Genomic DNA, 25,312 nt, shown 5'->3' on the forward strand with positions numbered 1-25,312 from the left:
TACTATCTAGCAATGCCAATTTTCACATACATCGGACAGAAGAAACCTCTAAAGGTTATTTGGAATGTGGTGGACGACCCCTTGAGACTGACCCTCGGACAAATAAACTGTATGTAATCGCCTCCTATGGTCTCGTTCCGGTCTTGTGGAATTTTACCAAGGGATGCAGACTACGTCTGCAGCACGTTTATTATGGCATCCCGACCAACCACAGGTGGTCTAGCAGGGTGAATTAACGGATATGGAAGGAATGATTTAAGTATCATTATAAAGCTCATATTTCGCGTGTTGAGCCGCACCCTCTGTGGATTTTTGAGAGTGGCACCTGTTAAAACGCCGTCTGATCTGGTTGTTGCCACGGATAGATGCATCAAGCGAGGTTTCCAGGAGACGAAGAAGGGCTTCAGTTAGAGTCCGCTCAAATTCTTGAGATCCTAATGCCACAGATCAGAACACAATGTCAGCGGATTGAACGGACACAGATTGGCAAAACTGTCAATGGTCAGTTGCTTTTTCCGCTCGACTTCGAAGAATCAGCAACAGCATCCATAGAAGCCGGAATTTAGATGACTAGTCTTGGTCCATACGCAGATTTTCTGTACAGCCTACTCAGAGATCAGGCGTTGGCGGTCCAAAGAAGTGTAAGCTACACCTCGTTACGCTATTGGATCAACTTCGAGATGTCTTTCTACTCCTTCTCTGGTACAGTATTTCCCGAAACTGGTGTCACCACCTACACTCTTTGATTCTTTCTCAAACCCTAATTACTAAGATATACTAGTCTATATTGAGAATTTTTCCGGAGTATCCTTGTCAGTGGGGCCTGTATTGTTTTTTACACAGAGTAACCGACAAATTGCGAGATGTTTTCACTTGTAACTTCGATACGCCGACACCTCAATACCCAACTTCGAAAACCGTCGGCCCTTCGTACGCGCAAATTTTTGATTCACAGGATGACGCCGGTCCTTGCCCTTCAAAGCACGAGCTTATCCCGCTTTACTGCCTCACCAAGCATCAAATATCACTCTTAGTGTGCTGTTGCTGTTGCTGCCCAAAAGTTTCAATACCGAGACAACATACTGTATCTATTTTCAAGAGACGAACAAGTGAATAGACCTGGTCGAGAAGGTCACAGCAAACTCAAAGCAACCCTCAAGTAGCGTAAATGCAATGGCGTACGAAATTTTGCGAGCTGGAAGGCCGGGCCTGGCAGAAGGACATAGGTAGACATTGACATAACCCATGGGTTGGGTCCATGGGTCGAACCCAACCCGTCCATGGACGGGTCCTGGACACCTACCCCGAACCCATGGACGGGTCAGGTCTGGCTGCCCATGGACGGGTTGACCCATGGGTTGCCAAGAAACCCATGATACTAGAATACATAATTTGCATAATTTATGTAGTATTTTACGTATTCGAGTGGTAAGGTTTAGATGAAACATTATCGGATTAAATCAGGAAGTGAAGGTAAAGTGAATAAAGAGTGAAAATTAATCAAATACTAAACTATTTACTAAGTTCGAACCCTTCATATATCCGAGGCGCCTTCCTTGCCCTTCCAGAATGCCGTACCTGGCTCATCAAGGGTAAACCACTCTCATTATCATCACTTTGCTCACTTTCATGATCGGACAAAACACTCTTTCGTCTCTTCCCTACCCTCACAGATAGCCTCACTTCATCCTCGCCTTCCTCGGTATCACTAATCGGATCAATCCCTTCTAATGTAGGTGAGATCTTTTCATTTTCACCTTCTTCAGGAATCTCTAGAGCCCGAGCTAGTTCAAGCTATTCGTCTTCTATCTCAAACTGAGTAAGGCAGGAGAACATCATTAAATCCTGGATAGTGGTTGAGTTCAGACGACCTCTACGATAATGACAAATATCGCGGGCTGAATTAAATAGCCTCTCTACACCCGCACCAGTGGCGGGGATAGAGAAGATATCGCGGGCTACCCATGCGAGGGTAGGGTATTCCACTTGATGGTCCCTCCAGAAGGCCTGAGGGGTAGTGCGTATAACACCTAGAGAGAAAGAGAAGTAAGAAAAAAGGGTAAAGAGGGTTAATAATAAGCGAGGAAGCCTTAAATCAGGAGTCGATCAGACTTAGGGAAGGAGTTGATCAGACTTAGGGGAGTAGTCGCTTAGACTCAAGAATATAAGGGATTAAGCTTGAAAGAGGAGTCGACCTGACTAAAAAGAGGAGTCGGTCTGACTCAAAAGAGGAGTCGAGCTGACTTAAAAGGGGAGTGAAGGAGACTTGAATCAAGAGGCTTACCGGCTTGAAGATACTGTGCGAGTTCATCCCGATCTAGGGTGGATTCACCTTCATCTTCGAGTAACCGATCAAGCTCTGACCTATGTGTATAAGCTTTAGATAGAAGGGTATGATCCTCTTCGCACTGATAAGCTTTGGTCCGATCTTGAAGGGTGCTGTGGTAGTATTCGGCCTATGTCTGACCTAGCTCGGAGTCCTCTGGGCCACCAGACCATTCCTTACGTTTGAAGTATTGTAACTTATCCTTTGGTGCGAGGATAGTGCCATGCGCATACACATTACCAGCCTCAGGCTAATCGGTCTTTGCGTAGTACTCACGGAGCTTCTGTAGGCCTGCTTCAAGAGCGACAAGCATCTGTTGCTTCCATTTGATCTATTATTTGTTAGAATAAAAGTGAGGGAAAAGTGAGAGGGAAGTGAGAGCGTACCTTCTTTTTTTTGAGCTGATTGATTGACGCCTCGAGGTGTTTAAATAGCTCATTATAAAGCTTAAACACCTGGTGGATAGTCACGTCTTTTGTCTTTGAAAACGTGCTTATATATAGGAAGAATGGTCTTGTGAGGCAAAGAAGATAGTCAACCTAGCGCCATTCCTCTGAATCAAGCTTTAGGTTGTCTAGGCACTCAATATGGCAATATCTATTAAAGTAGGGCTGTAGCCGTTTAGCCCTTTGTAGCATTAGATAGGTGGAATTCCACCGAGTTCGGACATCCTGAATAGGGACTAATCGACTAGGTTCCATCGATTGAAGCCGGAGGAACTCTGCACGCCTCTGTGGACTACCGTTAATATATATTGCAAGCCGGCGTACCCTATCGAGGGTGTTTGCAATATCCCCTTTCTGTCCTCGCTAGGTAGAAGCCCTCTGTAGTTCATCGGTCTATACTATGTCCACCGTATCGTTCTTTGGCTTTGCTTTGATCCGATATAGGAGCTTATTGAGGCTAAGCTGAATCACATACGCCATACACGGAATATGAACAATAGAGATGTCTAGATAGGTCCGTTGGACCTTATCAAACATTGTCTTATTGTTTAACGCATTATCAGTGGTGATAGCCAGAATTTGGTCTTTAATCCTATGTCTATCAATGACCGCACATAGGGCTAAAGCAAGATTTTCCCTAGTATATATACCCTCGAGGGGTTCGAAACCGAGTAGGATCTGCCTATATTCCCACTGTTCATCAAGGAAATAACCAGTAATTGCCATAAACGCTTAATGAAAGGGCGACGTCCAGCAGTTAAGTGCAAGTGATAGCTTTGCGTCCGACGGAAGCATATCTAGTATACCTTGCTGCTGGACCTAGACGGTGCTTTGAAGCTGACGAGCAAGGGTTTTACCCGTTTGGAGGATAGGGAGGGAAGGGGCTTCTTGGGTTAAGCGTAAAAGGTCTCGAAAGTGCTGGTTTTCGATGATCTAGAATAGTAGACGAAGGCTTGTGATTGTGACTAAAAGCTGCTTCTTCCAGTCGTTTTCGTCCCATACATTAGGCGGGGTAGCGCGTAGAGCCTAGGGATTAAACAAAGAAATATTAGCCTTACTTCTCTTTCACTTTTCTTTCACGTCTCTTTCACTTCTCTTTCACCTTGTCTTACCTAGGTACGAATCATCGCCTGAATATTCGTCTGTTTCTACTTATTGTTTGGTAGACATCTTTCTCTATGCCTTGTCATAACATTCGTCCCATTTTTAGGACTATGCGCGTAGATCTGGCCACAGTCCTTACAGGTAATACATGGTTTACCAGTAGAGATCTCTACGCCCTGTTCAAAGTGTGTCCAAACCTCAGACATCAAGCCCCTTTTATCCCACCGAGGATGTTCCGCTCGTGGTTTCTGCCCATATGTTGTTGTAAGCCACCATTGGATGAATATAGCCTTGTTTATGTTGGTCCATAGGATATAGTTTCTCTTAGGCCCGACGCGTTCAAGGATCGGTGGGGGCTCGGTGGTAATAGGGCGCGGTGGACTGGCTTTCAGGAACCGAGGAGGGTGGGATAGAGAAGTAGCAATCAGATAGAAGAGGGTCGATACTATCACTCGTGATAGAATCGAAGTGTTCTGATAAGGATCTAGCCATGATAAGGCGAAAGAACGCAAAAGTAAGGGTGAAGTAGGGAGGAAGTGAACCATGGAATGAATAGCGGGTAAGACTATACACGTGTTGATTGGTTATAACGCGTGTTAAGCGGGCCCTTTCATCTGATATTATTGGTCTCAACCCTGAGCCTAGACCCACACACCTATTCTGTATAATCAATTTCTCTAAGTCCGTTTAACATTAAGTCTTTACCTTCACTACTCACGCAAATTAAGCGTATAAGCTCTCAAACTCGGAGAATAGATAGATAGATATCCAGGTAGTACGTACAAGAAAAATAATTGCTTAATGTTTAAAAATAGGTGAGTGAAAAATAAAAGAAGAATCTCCAGTGGAAAGTGGTGGTACACTTCTCTACAGGAAATATATATTTCTACTCTACACCATCGAAATATACACAACCACCATAATATAGACGACAATAATTAGTCTTCCTTATGCGACCGATACAAATAGTACTTATCTAGATATAAACAATATTATTTCATATAAATACATTAGGGAAGGATGAAAAAAGTGGTGATGGTACGCGTTCAGACCAGAACAGAGGTAAGAAACAGTAAATAAGCTAAAAATTATGCAAAAATTCTAGGCTAAATCAGGCCAAATCAGGCCGAAAATCCTAAATCAGGCAGGATTAGGTGTCCATGGGTTGGGTCATGGGTCGAACCTTCGACCCATGGACAACCCATGTCAATGTCTAGACATAGGTCAAAGAAAAAGCACGGAAGATTTTTTCCAAGATACGCGCTTGCCTAATCTCGATGATAGGTAGCAATGTCAATTGAATCCTATCAAGGTGTGATACATATGATGTGACATGTGATGTGAACTGCTTTGCATATGACTGGCTAATTATCGGATGGCGGTGGGCGGCCTAAGCGTTCAATTATCACTCAACTCGCGTTGACGGAAAAAAGCAATTTGACTGACACCTCTCACAGGTGTACATCTATTCATGATATTTGACTTTGGTTAAACGTTAAGAAGTTGAAGAATGGACAATCGAAGGCACTAGCAGCCTTGTAAGAGTCTCACATTAGCACTAGACAAAAGTGGATCCCAGGATCAACGCTAACCTAATTACAATTCCTAACGCTCTTCCACTTCTCCCTCTCTACATCTCGACATGGCTGGAATTCTAGGCCCCCGGGCCATCTTCTGGGTCTTTGTCGTCCTCGCCATAGGCGTGATTTACAGAACATACACACACAGCTTCATCTTCCTCACCCTCGGTATTGGACGAGAGATCCAACCAATCGAGGACTTCCCATGGACCTGTATACGCGTCCGGAACTTCCTCTTGGAGGGCTGTGAAGACCTGTGGCTCGATGAACAGGACCGAAAGCTGTACGCAGCATGCAACAGCCTGGGGTCTCGCAAAGGATAGTCGCCTGGAGGCAACCTTTACAATATCTCCGCGAGATCCCGCACGGATCACATCGCTGTTATCGATGTTGACCAACCTGGCTCAGATGGACTGTACGGTCTACGCCAGCTCAACGTCGGTGGATATTAGGATAACCTTGACTTGCATGGATTTGATGTCCGCAAGATTGAAGGCCGGCTTCGGTTCTAGTTAATCAACCACAGACCTCCTGTTGACTATGTCACTAGAGAATTCCTTGATGCTCTGGTCGTTGGGGCAAATTCTACTGTTGAGATGTTTGATCTAGATGAGACCTCGGACACGCTTGAGCATATTAAGTCTATAGCCAGCGAGGCAATTTTCACGCCCAATGGCGTGGCAGTGGAAGAAGATGGTCTGGGATTCGTGATCACAAACGACCATAACACCAAGACTAGAACTTTCTGTGATCTGGAAATGCTGTCTGGAGGCGGAAGTCTCGCATACTGTCGATCTAACACAGGGAAATACCATATCGCGGCTGATAAAGGATTCTCCATATCTAATAGAATAGCCCACGACAAGAATAGCTACTACTACGTCGCTAACTCTGCATCTGGTCTCATCACCGTTCATAGACTCGTCAATAACGAATTGATCTAGGTTAAATCGATCAATACCGGGTACCTAATAGATAACCTGTGGCTTGATGCGGATAGCAACCTCATTGCAGCTACGTTCCCTGATTCAATTGCCCTTGTGAAATCTAGTATAGACCCATACAATATTGTTGCCCCTGCTACTGTCCTCATGATCAATAACATTACAAAGCAGTTAAAGGCTTATAGAAAGAATATCAAAGTGTCAAAATTGGCGGAGGATAGAGATACTAAGAGCCTTCCCAGCTCGACAGTCGCTGTGTATAATGCGAAGGGTCATAAGCTTTTTTTGGCGGGTATATTCTCTCCATTCATCACAATTTGTGAGCAGCGTCTCTAATTATATATGCCCAAGAGATGGATACGATATCGGTCGATACATCTCAGAGACTTTTTTGTACATAACTCTACAGGCAGAACACTCACTCCGTTAGGCTATGATAGATGCAAGGGGGATGAACATTCATTAAGTGTTTCCTCGGGGCTAGGTGACTCGTAGACAGATAGTGCGGATTCAAAATCCAAATAGTAACCAGGAGAGGGAGCATACAAGGGGGTTTGGTCCTATAGATCCGGTCGGCAGGAGTCATCGTCATTATCAAGAGGAATGTAGGTCATCCCTCTGGTGCAGAAAATGCCACTAAAGAGCCTAGTAACATAGTTTGGCGTTAACTTGGTACATGAAAGTGAGGAAGACTTAAGTGGAAAGATGTGGCTAACAAGCTGAATATGGTGTTGAGCAGGGTCATGAGCACAATCTGGAAGCAAGTTAGCAAGATATTGTTAATCACTTTATGCTGCTTGGTATGTATAGATTAAGCCCGAAGATTCTAACTTAGACACGGAAGTGTGAGAAGTAGTGACACATTGAGGCCCCCCTCCAGCTACTCATGTTTGACTCATTTGTACGCTAATGGAAGGTTCCAGCTTTTCCATACAGGGCCGATTCATAAGGTCATGTATCTTTTGTGGTACGATGCCCTGAAACGAACGAAGTGAGAGGAAGGGTTTACTTTCGCCCGCAGGGAATACCCTTGTTGTCAAACTTTTATCTATGATGTTGCTGTTAGCCAAATCTTGGCTTCTCATTCGCTAATATGACCCACCGTCCTCCTCTGGTTCGCTACTGCTTTATTCCACGCCCTCTTCTGATTGCTGTTTAAGAATCCATTATCTTGGTTTAGTGTTGGCGGTTTTTATGCTGGTTTACTGGCTCCTTCCTCCATAACCCTAAGAACTGATTGCCTAACCCTAGCGTCCGTGCTTCTTACTTACTGTTTCTTTGTTATACCCTCTCATTCATTGCTTGCATGCTTTTGCTACGCACTTCTATAAAGCCTTCTTCTGGTTGGTTGCGCGCCTGCGTGCCCTTGTGTTTGCGTGCTTTCGTGTTCAACTACACCGCTCCTTATTTCTTGTGCTCTGCGATCTCTGCTCTTACTGCTATTTCCTGTCAATAATTGTTGTTTTAGATGATTTTTACTCTGTGTTTTCCTCTTCTACTACTACTATAGCTACCACTCTGCTCCACAGTATATGTTCTTGGTATGTTATATGTCCTTAGAACGAATGGTCGCCGTGCCGTTCTATGTTACTTCCTGGTGTTCTTTGTAGGTATGCCGTTCGACCATTTTCGAAAATTTTTTTCCTTCTCCCTCACAACTTTCCCAATCGAATCGTCATTCTACTCCTGTGTATCCTGAAAATCACCTACCAGCTACAATAGTGCCACCTTATCATCACTCCTCACGGTCCTATCCTTTCCCTCCGCCCTTACATGATTCCTCGCCTCCTTCCATGCTGCCATCTTCCCAACTGCCCCTCCAATTTCCTTTCCCTCCACCCACCTATAATACCCCTTCAAGCGTTCGTTCTCTCGTGGTACAACCTGGAATTACCTCTGCTACTATGCCGTCAACCTCCATATCACTCCCATCTGAGTCCTTTGGTCAATGCCTCTCGTCACGTGTCCGTCCCATTGCTCTAAAGCTGGTCCTCAGTACGATTATGTCTGTAAGGCTTTGCCCCCCTACAGTCTCATAGTCTATAGAAACAATTCCTGTAAATCCATGCATTTGATCTATTTGTTTAGTGCGGAATATCCTTACATCCACAGGTTTACTGCACGCCCGGCCCTTTAATAAGTGCGTTTCCCGAAGCTGACCGGCACGCCTAAGGAACAAATCCGTATTATCCTGATCCAGTCCCGCCCACACACTCAGCGAAGAGGTCAGGCCCACCACACACGCTTCCACAATCCAAAAGACCTTCACTAGAACCTTAAAGCAATTCGATCCACTTCATCGACTAAGCCTTACAGTTACTATATGATGATCTCCAATAGAGACAAATCGCGTTGGATGCTTTCCCCCCTGAGTTATCTCAGGCTCAAATACGAGCTTCTGTGGTTCGATATAAGGAACGTATAAAAGCTACTGCTAAGCAAGGCATCTGTTCGTCATGTGGAAGATCTGTTCCTATTTCGGAAATCGTGGAGCTGAATAGTGATGACCCTCTGCTTCAACCACTGCGTGGCTACCTTGATCACTGCGGCAAACATGAGGATGATTGGGACGTGTGCTTGCTATGTCTGAGATCCCTTTCACAAAACACATTGCCTAAATTCTCTGCCTTGAATCGTGTGAACATGAAAATGTGTCAGAACTATCTGTTGGTGCTTAAAGATCTCACTCTAGTCGAGGAATGTCTTATTGCGAGGTGTCATCCCCTTGGAATTATCCTGAAGCTGCGACCTGGCGGACGCGTATCTCTAATAGCCTACCGCGCTCTGCGCGGTCACTTTATTGTCACCCCATAGGACCTGGAGCCACTTCTTGAGATCCTCCCGAGCCCAGCTTTGACGTTGCACGATATGATCAGGGTGTTTTGGTTGGGGAAATAGCCTGCCATATATACCGACCTATCTCCGTTCTTGCTTGTACGAAAATATAGAGTTCTCGTAGCTCTCCAATATCTGATTCGACATAATCAGGTTTATTAAGGTATAACCATCAACCACTATATGATCGACTCGTGGGATGACGACTTCATCCCACCCGATCTTGAGGAAAATATTATCTCCGTTGATTTGCCAGACGGTCATGAACGAGAAGGTTACTCAATCCACTTGGACAGTGGTAACCATGAGAATGATCTCCAGGCTGCACAAGACACTGAGCTGGACGTGGACAATAATGTGCCACTGATGACTAGGTCCGTCTCCACCGATATTAATGGTGAACGTCAAAGCCTCGACAGGCGCCTCTTGAATGCCTTATTGAATGTGGTTTCCAACCAATCGGCAGGGTCCACCTAACGTACTTATGGACACAACGAGTAGCACATCCCTAGGCTCTCCTATAGAATCTAGGGATATGCCACACTTGTAGATCATTGGGATAATCCTACGTACTTCACTACCGCCTTCCTAACTTTGTTCCCCTTCGGTATTGGCGGCCATTTGGAAAACCGTCTATTTACCGTGTCCTTATCTTCTTTTGCTCAATGGGCATTGAAGCACCATAGTAGGAGGTATGTTCCGCTTGAAAGTTTTATCTATTGGCTTCTGATAGATACAGGTTTGCGCAACACAAAACCTTCATGTTCCTTATGTACGATATACTATAGATTCGAAAATCTTCCCTCGCAAATAAGTTGCTTCTATAACGCCGCTACTGGCCATCAACCATAGACGACATTTCTTCTCTCACAGAAGATTAGCCTCAAAATGCCTTGCGAGATCTGGAAACTAATCATGAAATTAGTGACCCTATGATTGGCCGTCTGCTGCATGTTATGAAATCCATTGCGATATGGGTCCCTGGCTCCTTCGCGCAGAAGCTGAGAATGCGCTCTGAGATTCGAGGTCTGATAATTCGCTTTGGGATGCCTGCGTTTTGGATAACCATCAACCCCTCGGATTTACGAAGCCCACTTATGATCATCCTGGCCGGTGTCAAGCACTCCGAGGACATCCTCTCCGCCTCGAATTCTGCTATCCGAGGTGCGACCGCCACATCGAATCCAGTAGTGGTTGCCTCATTTTTTCATTACGTTTGCACCGCTGTTTTGGACGGTTTGTTCACTAGCGGACGCGATTATACTAGGATTCTTGGCGATGTTTCAAATCATTATAGCGTGGTGGAAACCAACGGCAGAGGCATATTACATTTGCATGTAATGGCGTGGCTGAAAGGCAATCTTTCCTTTGGTTCTCTACGAAGCCGCGTTCTCGCTGACACTGAGTTTGCTGCCCGCGTGCTCCACTACCTCGAAAGCGTTATCATCCAAAGCGTAGATGAGAGTCTTCCCCTTGATCCGGAAGTCAATCTTCCGCTAACCTGCCCCTCTGCTTGCGATCCGGAGTTGGATCACGAATTCTACTTCAGACTAGCTAATGATAGCAACCTTATCGCTCGATCTAAACTAGTACACTCCAAAAACCACTTCGCGACGTGTTTTAAATACCGCCCAACGGACAGAGCCAAAAACACTTGTCGTTTTGGCATGCCCCGTGAAATTGTGCCCTCCTCTGAAATTGACGACCTTGGTGTTATTTATCTAGCTCGGAATCACCCCTGGATTAACCCGTGGAATCCCGCCATCGCTAGTTGTCTTCGTTCAAATCACGATATCTCTTGGATCCCGACCGTCTCAAAATCGTTGACTCTAGTCTACTACATCACCAATTATGCCACTAAAGATAATGTGTCTCCTTGGTAGATGGTAGCAAAAGGGGCTCTCTTAAAACAAGCAATTGAGAAAGCCAAATTTACGGACCTACCGACCGCCACTAATCTACGTCTTCGGGAAAGAGGGATGGATAATTTCGCTCTTCGTTGCTTCAATAGCCTCGCACACAACCGAGAAGTAAGTCGTGTTTAGATCGCCAGCACTCTGCTGCATCTTCCGAGCTACTACACTGTCAACTCTAAATTCGTCCGTGTCAATCTTTAGTGGCTAAGACATTATATACACGCTCTTCGATCTCCGACCGCCACAGACGCTGATGGTTCCACTGGTATTGCAGACGAGCCTTGTATATTCCGAACTGGGGACGCGGTGCCAGTGAGCCTATTTAACAACTATAAATGGCGCGGAATCGCCCTTGCCCCTTTCTCATTCTTTGAATACTATATGCTGGTTCAAATAGGGCAAAAACAAGGGAGTCCCTCCGACCGCTCCGATCACTTTGGCTTTGACTCGTCCTATCCTAAAAGTGATGCCTGTGTATAGCGTCTCGCCCGCTCACGGTCACAGCTAGCCACCGTTGTATTTAATGGGTAACTCACTTAGTATCAAACGGCGGAAGACTCCATTCCTGGAGGCCATCCAATAACCGATGCCATCGAGAATGATCTCGTGGAGATCTTTCTAGGTCTCTTCGTTCCGTGGGAGAAATTACGCGATATCTTTTTTCGTTATATAGATGACAGAAATATCTTCTCACAAATATGGTCATCAGTCAAACCGACACTTGCTCCGCATATTCAAGACTTCGCTGCCAATATTGAGCTTCTTCGGAAGTCTAAGGAAGGCTGCTAGATCGATGCTAGGTTACGACTATCGGCACTTCACCCTACCGAGCTTTTCGACCGATATATCGATCATCTAGACCAGGCAGATTTCGGATCCGGTGATGAACAGAATGACGATAGTTTCATCGCTCCCGAGGATGAGAGATTCACAGTAGAGACTTTAATTGCTATATACTACACTGTCAACAAGACCTAGGGCCGAGATTGTTTCATCGCTGCAAAGCGAACCCCCATATTTGCCACTGTCTATCGAGCACACAATCCTTCACAGATAAACCCGATTCCGATGAGCATGTATATCTTCCGATCGGGCCACGTCTTAGATTTATAGTTTTTCCCGCACACGGTCCTTCAAGATTGGGAACACCGCCTAGCTAGCTTTAAAAACCCCTTTCAAGGAGACGATCCGTCTCAATCCATCGAATCATCTACGCGGCTGCAAGACTTTGATCTTCCTGATGGAGATGGTGTACTGTAGCCTATGTTGACTGACACAAGCATGAACGATGATACATTAACGCGACGTGCTCAACTAGGAGACAGTCCAACTCTAGGATCTCTTGCTGAATTAGTTAGTCAGAATATCCCGCTGAATACGAAGCAAATGCTTATAGTGCGCAAGTTGCTAGCTAATCTTCTGACGTGGGCTGATTATCTATATGACTCGTCACGCCGCAAGTAACTGCTTCTTTGCATAACGGGCGAAGGTGGCACTAGTAAAACCCAGATACCTAAAGCTATTGAAGCCGCTCTACATATCCTTGGTCGAAAACATGAGATCATCCTCACTGCCCCCACGGGTGCTGCCGCGGAGAATTTAGGTGGTAATTCTTATTATACTTCCCTAGGCATCAACCTTTCCTACAAAGCATCCGTAACCGCTCGCGTCAGAAAGCTATAGGCTCGAAAGACTATCTTGGTCATTGACGAAATGAGTGTAGTTGATTTGAAAATGTTAAGTGTCATCAACAACCAATGCAAAGTCGCTCGATCACTCCCTAGATCTTCCCCGGATCTTTTCGGTGGCCTTCCGATCGTGATCCTTATGGGGGATTTCTTCTAGTTCCCTCCCGTTCGCGGTCCGCCACTATGGAAAAAGGCAAGATATGGCAACGATGAAGATGCCGCCAGTCAACTGATATAGCATCGATTTCAAGACGTCATCATTCTCAATGAGTAGATGAGACAATCGGAAGATCCTACATTTTGTGAATTTCTAACGCGAACGAGGTAGGTAGCATTAACCGAAGATGACGTTGCTCACCTGAACACCAAAACCATCCACTCACTCACGAATACAATTACAGAGAATGCCACTGTCATAGTGAAATTAAATACAATTCGGCATACAATGAATCGCATCCGCATCGAGAGCTTTGCTCGAAGCAAGTCGCAAAAAATTTACCTATTCGCCGCTGTTCACTCCAGAACTAAGTCAACTGGTCCCACGAACCTTCGACTTCAAGCTTATGACTTATTGCTCCAGCCAGATCATAGTGCTCAGATCCCGTTCCCTGGCCTTCTCTTCTATACTAAAGATATGCCTACCGTGATGCTTACCAACGCCTATACCCCTCTCGGTCAAGTCAATGGTGCCACCGGCTACCGCAGTGTGCGTTGCTTTAGACCCAGCGGGAAAGTCTCAAGTTGAAATTCAAAGACCCAACTAACGCATTCTTGCAGCTAAACTATTTGACATAGATGACCTCTACACGTTCTGTACTAGACCGCCTGCTTCAGTTCTATTCAAACCAAACAGACCACTGGCAACCGACTTTGATTAACTTCCGGCTTCGACGATGCCAATATTTCTAATAGAACGTTCCATTTCCGTGAAAGGCTTGTTAGTCAGAAGGAAGTAGATACCAATCTGCCCAGCATTTTGTCTCGCTGATTATAAAGTGCAAGGCTCAACTCTTTCTGCCGCGATTCTAGACCTGAAAAACGATATAGTTCGGCGAGGCCAAGATTCTCATCGAAAGTACTGCTCCTTTTATGTTCAGCTTTCCAGACTGCGATCTTTCCAAGGCCTTCATTTACTCCAAAAAGTCACGATTGACGACCTCCGATTTTCTCCCGACCCGGAGCTTATCGTGGAGATGGAAAGATTACGCAACCTGCAAGCAGAAACACTTGTAGCCTGGGCATCGTCTGTCTAATCTGCTGGCCTCATCACCATGATGGATGTTCCCCTGGCTTGTACTGCCACGGCTTTCTTTGATTTTGCCATAATTGCCACGTCGTTTCAGGGCTTACAGCGTGCGTCAGCGCGCGTCCCCTAGTCAATGTGGTTGTATGTGCGCGTCCGCAAAGCTAAGCAGCTTGTCTACGTTGGAACTCTACTGCCACGCACGCTCCTTATTCGCCCCTGCATTGCCTTTTTGAGCCTGGCTTCCCTTGGCCTTTAGGGTTGTATGGCTTTTGTCTGCATGTATATGTACGTTCTAGCTCGATAATTGCTTCATGTGTTGCTTATTGACCCTCTTTTTATCCCGACGCTTCTACAATGTATTACCACCCGTGGCTTCACTGGCTTCTGTGCTCTCACTTCACACATGCTTCTACAATCTCGCTGTGAAATGGCTCCGCGATGCTAACGCGTCACCCCTGCCATGATTGTGGTCTCTATGTGCGTCTGTCTGCGACTATTTAGCCTCCGCGATGCCCTGCTTGTCGATTATCGCGTTTACCCTCTCCTCTCGAAACGCGGCCCTGTCTTGGATGCCGTATTCACCTCCCTGCCACCTCTTCAGACCTCTGTTGTAGGAGTTGTCAGGCTTCTCATTCTTGTTGCCCTAGCTGTGGAAGTCTCTTTCCAACCCGCCCTGGAGTGACTCGTTGTTTCCATTGCAGGCCTAGGATGTCCCATACTGTCTCAGAAGCCACTGATTTCGGTGACTTATTTAGCACATCTTTCAACCCATTCGTTAATTCATTCCAACAGTCGACTCCCTCAACACGGCAGGGACGGCATCTGCGGCCCCAACAAACACGGCAGGGGCGGCATTTGTGGCCCCGACAAACACGGCGTACGGAACGGCCTACACAGTCTCATACCTCTTCCTTCATTATCAACCAAGGTCTTGACTTCCTCCGCCAAGAACACGCATCTCGTGTATATGCCTTGAGCATGTTCCCGCCCGAAATTTCTTCGCCGCACATACGCCAATCCGTAGCTCGCTTTGAGAACAACATGGCTCTTGCTAGCCGAGATACCATATGTTGTTCATGTGGTATGCTTGTCATTCTTGCTAAGACAAGCCGATTTTTAGATGGAGATTCTCTGCTGCTGCCTTTAGAAGGATTCCTCGATACCTGCGGCTACAATGAAGGCTTCTGGAATCTGTGCTCTACATGCCACGCTGCACTTCTTCGAGGATCATTTCTGAAATTTTCCGGCAAGAACAATATAAATGTCACTCTTTGTCAGCACTATCCAGAAGCCCTCAAGGACCTTACTCTAACTGAAGAATATCTCATCACTATGTCCCACCCTGTTGGAGTGGTCGTTAAATTGCGCCCAGGGGGACAAACGTGACTAGCAAACCACCGTGCACTACGGGGCCATTTTATTGTTATACCACAGGACCCAAAACCTCTTCTTCAAATACTACCAAGCCCTAATCTATAGTTCACTGAGCTCATCAAAGTACTCTAGCTAGGAAACCGACCACCAACCGACTCTAATCTATAGCCATTTTTGAGTGTTCGTAAATATAAGGTGCTTGCTGCTCTTCGCTATCTCGTGCGATATAACCCCTTGTACGGAGACGTTACAATAGAATATTTAGCTATAGATCACTGGCCCGATGATTTTATACCTTCGGATTTACAGTAGCAAGTTATATATTTGGGTAACACGGATCACCTCGAACGGGCGGGCTACAGTGTCAATTTGCAAGAAGGCAACTACGAGAACGACTGGCGGGCCGTAGAGGACCACCGTGACCATTTTACCGACGACGCTCTTCCAGTCACCGCTTCTGTTACTATTGACTTGAAAGGGGATCGCCAGAACCCCGACCTACGTCTGCTGAACACGATGTATACCCTTATCGATGACCCACCGCCTAACATACAACCTCTATATACCCCCACGAGCCACGCGAGCCAAACTGCTCGACTCGCTACTGCTCAGCAACGAAACCCAGTGATCGAATATGGTATTCGAGGCCAGGCATCACTTCTTAACCAATGGCAAGACCCTCATTATCTAACATCTGCTTTTCCTGCGCTTTTCCCGGCGGGTATTGGCGGCCACTTGGACCATCGTGATATACCTGTCTCCCTTATTGTTCTTGCAAATTGGGCACTTAGTCACCATAGCCGCAGGCAAGCCTTTCTCTAGCCAGCTGGGCAATAGCTGGCTGAAATTTCCAGGTTTGCCTATCACAGGACATTCATGTACTTGTTATATGATATGATACAGCTACGGAATTCGTGTCTTGGCAATTCTCTTCTCATCAAGCGATCCTAGTGGACGTCTGTTACTGGGGACCTAAACTCACTTAACGTTGCTCGCCTACAAAAGGCGGCCGAAGAGCTCGCCACCAGTTAAGTCACCTCGGATCCACTAGTGCGACGACTACTCAAGAACATCACTGCCATCGGTGTACAAGTACCAGGATCCTTTTTCCAAACATTATAGATGCGAGCAGAACTTCGAGGTCTTCTCGTTCGGGAAGGTATGCCAGCTTTCTGGCTAACAATTAACCCTTCCGATCTTCAGAACCCTCTCGTACTGGTTCTTGCTGGCGTATAGTGTTCAACTGACCTCTCTGTCAACGTAGCATCGGCCATTCGATACGCGACAGCGACGTCAGACCCTGTTACTGTAGCGAGATCTTTCACTATATATGCAAGGCGGTTCTTGACAGGCTCCTCGGTAGCAAAAGTACCGACATTGGTATTCTTGGGGAAGTTTCTAATTACTTTAGTGTAGTGGAAAGTAATGGACGAGGCATATTATATCTCCACACATTGGTGTGGGTTCGCGGCAATCTTGATTTCATCCGACTACGTGACCTTATCCTTGCAGACGATGATTTTGCAAGCCGAATGATTGGCTTCTTAGAATCTATCGTGAAGCATAGCTTACATAACTCTCATAAGGACCAGACACCGCTATCTCCAACACAACCCCTCCTTCGACTGGCTTGGAAACGGACTCGGAATTCATTCAGAACCTCTCCTATAATAGCAATCGTGTTACTCATACTAAACAGCTTCATTCCAAACGGCACACGGCAACTTACTTTAAATACCGCCCGCAAAGATCAAACAACAATGTCTATCGCTTCGGCATGCCTCGCGACCTTCTAGACGCATCCAAAGTAGACGAGCATGGCATCATCCACCTTGCCCGTAACTATGCTTGGGTCAATCCACGGAACCCATCTATCGCTAGCTGCATCCGCTCAAATCACGATATCTCCTGGATTCCGACCGTGTCAAAATCGTTGTCTCTTCTATATTACATTACCAACTATGCTACCAAGGACGACGTTTCACCGTGCCACATAGTGACGAAAGCTACATTATTGAAGCAGATGATTAAACGTGCAAATACCGCTCCCGCTCTTACTATAGCAAATTTAAGGCTTCGGCAGACGGGCATAAATAAATTTGCTCTCCACTGCTTCAATAGCTTATCACAAGATCGGGAAGTGAGTGGAGTCCAGGTAGCAAGCATGTTACTCCAACTTCCCTCCTACTACACACTTAACTACAACTTCACTCGCATTAATCTCTAGTGGCTTAGACGGTACGTTCGTCCGATTATTCCAATAGGACGGTCTCGTCGAGATCCCTTGTCATCCGATACTATTAGAGAAGAGCTATGCAATTATGACCAAAGTGCACCTACACCGGCAAATATATTCGATAATTATAAGTTGCGTGGTAACCTCCTGTCTTGCTTGTCCCTCTTCGAATACTGCATGATAGTAAGCACTAAGAGACGCCAGGATGCGACGACAGAAGACGTGCCGTTCGATCACGAGCACCCAAGACACTATACGCATATATAGAGGCTGGCTTAGTCTCCCTCTCAAACGGCTACGGTGACCCTACAAGGCGAGCTGACCGAGTTTCAATCTTCGGAGGACTTTGTTCCAGGTGGAAATCCGACGACCATAGTGATTCAGAATGATCTAGCCGAGATCCTTCTCGGCCTTTTCATTCCTTGGGAACACTTATCCTCAATTTTTCACTAGGCACCTACAACCGCAACCACACACGATATTCTACGTGACATTTGGACGTCTATTGAACCAACACTCCCAGTATATATTCGTACATTTGCACAAAACGTCGAACTCCTACGCAAATCAAAAAGTGACTGCTAAGCTGATGCGATATTACGAAGTCGAACTGCTCAACACGCATGCTCGGTCGGCTAAGAACTAGACAATCCTCCGTCCCTGCTTCTGACTCGGAAAACGAGGCCGCGCGTGTTTCACAAAATGGAGATCATTCTCTAAGCAAAGAAACCCTTCTAGCTGTTTTCTTCGCCATAAGCCGACGCTATATAAAGGAAGCACAAGGCGCCCAGCGCCAAATCACCACTCTCGCCTTAATTTCTTTTCTCCCCCTATCCCTTCAACTAGAGAATCTCCGATCCCTTTATATTCCCGATAGCGCGCTATATAAATCCTCTGGTCTCAAATTCTTTCCGGCCTCCACCCTGCAAGAATGGCAAGATCGCATTAAGAACATTACTAAACTCGCAGACCAAGATCCGTACACCGAAACGTCCCAGCCACCACTGTACCGGATCTTGGTGATTTCAATCTCGAATTCGTCGACGAAGTTTTGGTCCCTATACTCACTGACTCTGCTCCACTCCCTGACTTGCTGCAATATCGCTTGCGAGTGGACCAGAATCCGACGGGCGCTTCAATAGCCTCCCTCATGTGCGAGATGGTCCCACTGAATAAGAAGCAACGCATTGTCGTGGAGAAGGTGCTTGCCGAAGCACTCCTCTACGCCAACTATCCATATGATCCTTCGCAGCGGACACAAACTCTCCTCTATGTCGGAGGTGAAGGAGGTGTAGACAAGAGCTAGATAATTAAAGCGATTGTCACCGCGATGGATCTAATCCACCGCAAGAACGAGATTATCCTGATAGCCCCAATAGGCGCAGCGGCTGATGTCATTGGAGGAAGCACATACCATACGTCCCTTGGAATTTCTCTAAACCGGTATCGACGAACCGGAGTAGGACTAAGGGTGCGCAGGCTATGGTCGCGAAAAACAATTATGATCATAGACGAGGTAAGCATGGTGGATCTCTCCGCACTTAGCATTATCAATACCCACTGCAAGATCGCGCGATCTCTTGACAGATCCTCTCTAGACCTCTTTGGTGGGTTGCCTATCGTCATTCTCATGGGAGATTTTTACCAATTTCCCCCCGTCCAGGGCCAAGCCCTGTGGAAACTGCCAAGGAATGAAACCGATCAGGACGGAAAACTTATCTGGTCCCAATTCAAGCAAGTTATCATCCTCCATGAGCAAATGCGACAAGCAGAAGACTTACCATATCGAAATCTGCTAACACGTATGAGGGCTGGCACTCTCACGAATGATGATATGTTGACGTTGAACTTAAAGGCGATCTCCTCATTGACCAATCCTCATCTGCAAACCACAACAGCAGTCGTTAAGCTAAAGACTCTTCGACACGTCATCAGTCGCTTCCAGACTGAGCGTTTTGCTCAGGCGAAACATCAGAGAATCATCATTTTCCCTGCTGTCCACACCCGCACAAGGTCTTCCAGCCCAACCGATTTAACGCTTCACGCGGATGACCTGCTTGGTCTCCCCGAGCAAGGCGCAAAAATCCCTTTTCCGGGGCTCATTCTCTATACACTCTCCATGCCGACAATGGTCTTCTGGTGGAAAGGCTGTTTCTCGAATCAAGGCCTCCTTTTCGCTGATGGACGTGGCGAGTTCGCCCCCGGGTCCTCGTAGGGTGGGAGTGGTAGCCGTGCCTTTAGACTTGGTGAAGCCTAAGGCGAGCCAGCACCGAGCAATATCCTCTGCATTCGATTGGTCTGGAGTGTCTGTAGGCCCTGCTAGGAAGGCCTCCCAGCATGTCCGTTTTGAGTGCCGAATTGTCCGGTAGTAGCTGTTCCTGGCCTCGGCGAGGCTGGCCGTGGGGATGTTCTGCGTCTGCCAGGCTCTTCTGGCCTGGCAGTAGACCTCACGAGCCTCTTTGATCTCTGGGCTCCACCATCGCTTGGACCTCGGGGTTACCCGTATTGGCTTCGCGTGCTGGTTCAAGGCCATTGTCAGCGTTTCTTGAATCCACGCTGCCTCCTCCGCGACATCGGCTAGCGAACAAGTGTCGTCCAGCGGGGCTCGTTGCTCTGCGTTCTTTTCCCAGCATTGCTTTGCATTCGCCAGGGTTTGATGGTCTGCCTGAAGAGCCTGGATTTGCCATCCGGTGACCTCCCTCGATGGGGGTTCCGAACCATGCTCTATCGGCGCCCATTCCATGACTAGCAGCTCATGGTCCGAACCGGTTGAATGGTCCTGGTCTACTGTCCACGCTTGGAGGGGTCCCATGCTGACTGTGGTTAGGGTCAGATCGATGATTGAAATCCCTGGTGTTGTTTTCGGTCGGGTCGGGACCCCCGATTCGTTGTTGAGGTAGAGGCTTCCCGCTTCTATCAGGCTCTCCAACGGCCCTGCATTGGTCCGGCTTCTCGCTAGAGGATTCTACAGCGGGCTGTGCGCGTTGAAATCCCCTAGAAATAGACACCTCCCCTCGAGGACGCCATCCCAGCCCACATCCTCAATGGCTCTCCCTCGCCGATCGCTGTCGCCCTGCCATCGCTGGCCGGGTCCGAGCCAGTTGTCATAGCAGTTGACGACTCGGGTTCTTGGAGTCCGTTCCCCAGCCCGACCCCGTTCCCATACGTCCAATGCTATGATGTATGGGTGTTTGATGAGGTCTGTCCGGGCTTCCACCATCACTTGGTTGAATAAATCCCGCCGAATGGCCACAGCCACGCGGCGATTTTTGTGTGCTCCTGCCTCTGCCCAGTATATCTGGTATCCCCCGTGTCGAAAGTCCTTGCTGATGTAGGGCTCCTGAAGGCACACCAGGCCCACCCCTAACTCTAGCCCGGCTTCGAGGGCCGCAATCCCGACCGCGTAGGTCTTGCGGCAATTGTGCTGTAGGATTCGCATTAGTTATGACACACCCCTTCTGGGGCCTGGTCATCGCTGAGATCCATCGCCAGCTCTAAGGTAGCTGCTCTCGGCTGCTGATCCCTGGGGGTCTGAGGGCCCCCAGGAGCTGGTCTCGTGTGATATGATACCTGATGTCGATGTGTTTTGATCGAGTAGAAATGTCTTGGCGTGACTGTGCTGTTGTGATCGCACTTTGGTTGTCGGCATACAGGGTCGTTGGATGAGTAGGATGACAGTCCGGATGGATGTCTGTAATCAAGCGTCGAAGATAGCTTGTTTCATAACTCGCATTCGCCATTGCGATATACTCCGCTTGGTGAGTGGATCGAGCAATAAGTGACTGTTGTTCTGATTGCCAATGAACACGGGCGCCGTTGAGGAGGAATGCATATCCACTTGTGGATCTTCGATTGTCCACGTCCGCAGCGAAGTCGGAATCGGTGTAGCCGTATAGCTCGGTGTCTCTTCCGCCGTAGATTAGGCCTACGTCACTTGTGTATTTGATGTATCGCAGAGCATGCTTCGCAGCTTCCATGTGCTTGGTCGTTGGCTTTGCGTTGAATTTGGAGAGACGTGACAAGGTGAATGCAAGGTCTGAGCGAGTTGCTGTCATGAGGTACATCAGACCTCCCACTATCGCTTGGTACTGTTTTCTGTCGTCGTAGTCGAGAACCTTGTCATTGTCTCGAGCTTCATGTAGATCGTTCTTGATGGAGATTGGTGTCGTAATCCCATGACTGCTTGACATGTTGAAACGCTCCAGCAGCTTATCAACGTAACGCGTTTGATGGATTCGAATTTGATCACAATATCGTTCGATCTGCATGCCAAGGAACAGAGACACTTTTCCTAGGTCTTTCATGTGGTACAGCTTGATGAGTTCTTGTTTCTTGTGGGCCAGCGAGAAGGATGTCGTCAACGTAGAGAAGTAAAATGCACTGAACGAGTGTGGAGACATAAATGTTGGGATCCTCGGTTGACCGACGGAATCCAAGAGTCATCAGCTTCTTGTGTACGTCAGAGTACCATTCATAAGGAGGATTGTTTCAAACCGTAGAGCGTCCGATGCAGACGCAGAGATTTTCCAGCTTCAACTTCCATGCCTTCTGGTGGTTCCATGTAGATTTCTTCTGACAAGTGAGGATTGAGAAAGGCAGTGATCACATCTAGCTGCTCTATCTCCCACTAAAACCAGGCAGCAAGGGCCAGTAGGAGCCTCACGGACGTCAACCTTGCAACAGGTGCGTATGTCTCTTGATAATGTACTCCATATTCTTGCTCAAAGCCTTTCGCAACTAGGCGAGCTTTATGATGCATGTCCCCTTGCACATCGTACTTTGTCTTGAACACCCATTTGCAGCCAATCGCAATCTTATCCAAGGGCAAGGGGATAATTTCATATGTTTGATTCTTTTGGTCCGCGGAAAACTCATCGCGTATGGCCCGAGACCAATTGACGGGATCCACCTGCATCGCAGTGTCAAAATCTAGTGGATCGCCTGCTACGTCCACTCGGAGCCTGCCAGCTGGCTTTTTCACTGCGCTCGGCTCCGCGCCGCCCTTGAATAGATCCTCCCTACTCCGCTGAGCGGCGAGAGCAGTTGCGCGTGGAGGTAAGATGGGGTCGAATAAATGACTGTCATGTGGACGCTCAATTCCACAGATCTTGAAATTCAACAGTTCCGGTTCTTGTTTAACAACCTCAATATGAAGGTCTCGGAAACTGGCTTGCACAATATTAGCCACAGCACGTGGGCTTTCAACTTGCCAGGATGGATGGCATTGCAGGGTTTGGGATTCAACAGGGATTCCTGGAAACTGTTCTTCATCAAATATCACTTGCCCAGAATTGCACGTTCGCTTTGATTCAATGTCATATACCTTCCAAACCTTTGATGTGTTGTGAATGTAGCCCATGAACAGGGATCTTCTTGTACGTGATTGCCACGTCGAACGCTTTGTGGGTGGAACGAGAACGTAGGCCAAACAGCCAAATGGTTTGAGGTGATCATACCTAGGGGTCAAGTTTGGATAAAGGCCAACGAGCGGTACCTTGCCATTGAATGCATGGGAGGGGGGTAAATTGCGTGTGTAGGTGGCAGTCGCCACAGCTTCACCCCAAAATTCTTCATGATCTTGCAGACTCGCTCCTGCAAGCATGGTCCTTGCCATCTTCTTGAGTGTCCGAATTGTTTTTTCGCTTACGCCGTTCATGTGTGGAGTATTAGGAGGGCTAAATTCATGTTGAATCCCTTCGCCAATGACGTAGTCGTGCCAATACTGGTTGGCAAATTCTCCAGTGCCATTATCAGTGCGAATCCTGCGAACGGTCGCACCGAATTGAGCCTTGATCCATTTTTGATAGGCACGAAAGGCTTCAATGGTTTCTGTTATGCTTTTGCCCTTCAGAAAGTATGTGTGGATGTATCGCGTGAAATCATCCACGAAAACGAGAAAGTATCGATAACCGCCTGGTGAGGTAGGCAGCAACCCGCTGAGGTCGGAGTGAATGAAGTCAAATGGCTTCGTGGCTCTTTCTTGAGGCCTTCGGTTAAACATGGCGTGCTGCTTCCCAGCCATACACGAAGCACATCGAGATAGTTGTTTTGGCAGTTGAATTCGGGTAATCTTTGACACGTCCTTGAGATTGAGATGTCCAAGCCGTTGATGCCAGAATGTGATCGGATGGTAGTTGTTGAATTTGGCATTGAATACAGACGCGGGTAGATTAAGCTGGTAGAGATTCGATGGAATTTGGCTTGCGGTGGCAAGAAGCCTTCCGTCGCGTCGTAGCTTGCATTGGCCGCCAGCAAAGATGACTTCCAGTCCCATATCGTCCAAGGAACGCACAGATATTAAGTTGCTACTGAGCTGAGGTACCCACCAGACTTCCTTCAGATCAATGGAAGCCAGATTTGTCCGATTATGAAGGATACCACTTCCGAGTGCTTTCACGTGCGATCCGTCGCCAATCGTGACCTGACGTGGTTGGTGAAAACGTTTGAAGTGCGTGAAATTCGACTTTGTGTGAGTCATTGTATGACTGGCTCCAGAGTCAAGTATCTATTCATTTGTGAAGATATACTATGGCTTGCCATATGAGCAAACCAGTCTTCCATATAGTTCGCATCGGATCGGGATGGTGGTTGAGTTGGGTTTGTTGATGTAGTCGCTCCATCCTCTGCCGTGTAATTTGTGCCGCGAGGTATTTGGGATAGCCGTGCTTGGTTTTGTCGGTCTTCTTCTTCACGTCGTTTGAAACTCTGACACTCTGACTTAGTGTGTCCTTTATGGCCACAATGGTAGCAGTATACTGTCTGCCGAGACCTGTCGATGAGCTGCCCTCGGTGGTATGGCTCAGAGAATCTGTATCGACGGCCTCTTCCTCGTCGTGATTGGAATGGTCTTCGGGGTCGGTTTTGAGTGACCAGTGCCGTTCCAGAGGCATTCGCAGCTCCGACCGGTAATTGATTTTCAAAGTCGAGGAGTTGTTGTAGAGCAGTCTGGTAGTCGAGGTTGGGAATTCGTTGAATGTGAGAGACTGTGATTTCGAAACGTTTAAGTAGTGTACTGAGCAATTTGGCGATTCTTTCGAGTTCGGAGAGCTCCGATCCAGTTCCGACCAGGCGCTGGTTATAGATATCAAGTCGGGTAGACCAAGTCTGAATGGTGTCGTTCTCCTTGAATGATTCACTCCCAAGTTGTTGCCGTACAGCCAAGATATTGTAATTATTTCTTCCTCCTAGTCGCCGTTCGAGTTCCAGCCACATTGCTCGGGGGTCTCGACGGACAGCTGCAACGATGCTGTGGAAGTCGCTGTGGATATGATTCCAGATCCATTGTATCGCCTTTTCTTGAGCTTGTCGGTAGACTTTGACATTCTGGCTATAGTTTGTGACTGCGGCTGCTCGTGTTGTGGAGGAAATTTCGGGAACAGGCTCGGTGCCTTCGACGATTCCTAGTGCTCCCAGGCCGATGAGTTGGACTTCAGCATCCAGTCTCCAAGAGTGATAATTTGTTCGAATGAGTTGCGGATGTCCTGATTCACTATCCATGATGAGTGATGAGGGCTCATAGCCTCTTGTAGCATGTGTATAGTAGTTGTGTTGTTATGGAGTTCTGTGGGTCACGACCCAGTGTTATAGATACAGGTCTAACCCTAATGCATGAGTAGT

The 25,312-nt window shown here is 47.2% G+C and overlaps 7 protein-coding genes across 7 annotated transcripts; 6 read left to right on the forward strand and 1 right to left on the reverse strand.

Moving 5' to 3' along the window:
• Positions 1-5,518: 5,518 nt before the first annotated feature.
• Positions 5,519-6,400, forward strand: N7498_008928 (calcium-dependent phosphotriesterase; the record flags this gene model as incomplete). The annotated part of the gene is made up of 2 exons (XM_058455990.1): positions 5,519-5,739; positions 5,983-6,400. 2 exons carry the CDS (start codon positions 5,519-5,521, stop codon positions 6,398-6,400), a joined length of 639 nt encoding a protein of 212 aa, XP_058305978.1.
• Positions 6,401-9,418: 3,018 nt separating this feature from the next.
• N7498_008929 (uncharacterized protein) lies at positions 9,419-11,631 on the forward strand (the record flags this gene model as incomplete). The annotated part of the gene is given in 7 exon segments (XM_058455991.1): positions 9,419-9,679; positions 9,767-9,927; positions 9,975-10,007; positions 10,161-11,103; positions 11,119-11,265; positions 11,281-11,340; positions 11,353-11,631. 7 exon segments carry the CDS (start codon positions 9,419-9,421, stop codon positions 11,629-11,631), a joined length of 1,884 nt encoding a protein of 627 aa, XP_058305979.1.
• Positions 11,632-12,414: 783 nt separating this feature from the next.
• On the forward strand, positions 12,415-12,996 carry N7498_008930 (uncharacterized protein; the record flags this gene model as incomplete). Its single annotated transcript, XM_058455992.1, is given in 3 exon segments — positions 12,415-12,611; positions 12,651-12,819; positions 12,835-12,996. The coding sequence occupies 3 exon segments, from the start codon at positions 12,415-12,417 to the stop codon at positions 12,994-12,996; spliced, it is 528 nt and encodes a 175-aa protein (XP_058305980.1).
• A 1,797-nt stretch (positions 12,997-14,793) lies between these two features.
• Positions 14,794-17,255, forward strand: N7498_008931 (uncharacterized protein; the record flags this gene model as incomplete). Its single annotated transcript, XM_058455993.1, is given in 9 exon segments — positions 14,794-15,467; positions 15,520-15,582; positions 15,639-15,705; positions 15,772-16,204; positions 16,251-16,313; positions 16,363-16,415; positions 16,511-16,618; positions 16,696-16,799; positions 16,811-17,255. The coding sequence occupies 9 exon segments, from the start codon at positions 14,794-14,796 to the stop codon at positions 17,253-17,255; spliced, it is 2,010 nt and encodes a 669-aa protein (XP_058305981.1).
• Positions 17,256-17,276: 21 nt separating this feature from the next.
• Positions 17,277-19,001, forward strand: N7498_008932 (uncharacterized protein; the record flags this gene model as incomplete). The annotated part of the gene is made up of 4 exons (XM_058455994.1): positions 17,277-17,455; positions 17,687-17,697; positions 17,724-17,922; positions 18,671-19,001. 4 exons carry the CDS (start codon positions 17,277-17,279, stop codon positions 18,999-19,001), a joined length of 720 nt encoding a protein of 239 aa, XP_058305982.1.
• Positions 19,002-19,025: 24 nt separating this feature from the next.
• N7498_008933 (uncharacterized protein) lies at positions 19,026-19,910 on the forward strand (the record flags this gene model as incomplete). The annotated part of the gene is made up of 1 exon (XM_058455995.1): positions 19,026-19,910. The coding sequence occupies one exon, from the start codon at positions 19,026-19,028 to the stop codon at positions 19,908-19,910; it is 885 nt and encodes a 294-aa protein (XP_058305983.1).
• Positions 19,911-24,383: 4,473 nt separating this feature from the next.
• Positions 24,384-25,192, reverse strand: N7498_008934 (uncharacterized protein; the record flags this gene model as incomplete). Its single annotated transcript, XM_058455996.1, has 2 exons — positions 24,384-24,408; positions 24,465-25,192. The coding sequence occupies 2 exons, from the start codon at positions 25,190-25,192 to the stop codon at positions 24,384-24,386; spliced, it is 753 nt and encodes a 250-aa protein (XP_058305984.1).
• Between the last annotated feature and the right edge of the window lie 120 nt (positions 25,193-25,312).

This window comes from Penicillium cinerascens (assembly GCF_028974065.1).
Source record: "Penicillium cinerascens strain IBT 15544 chromosome Unknown scaffold_4_segment0_segment0, whole genome shotgun sequence".
Lineage (NCBI taxonomy): Eukaryota > Fungi > Ascomycota > Eurotiomycetes > Eurotiales > Aspergillaceae > Penicillium > Penicillium cinerascens.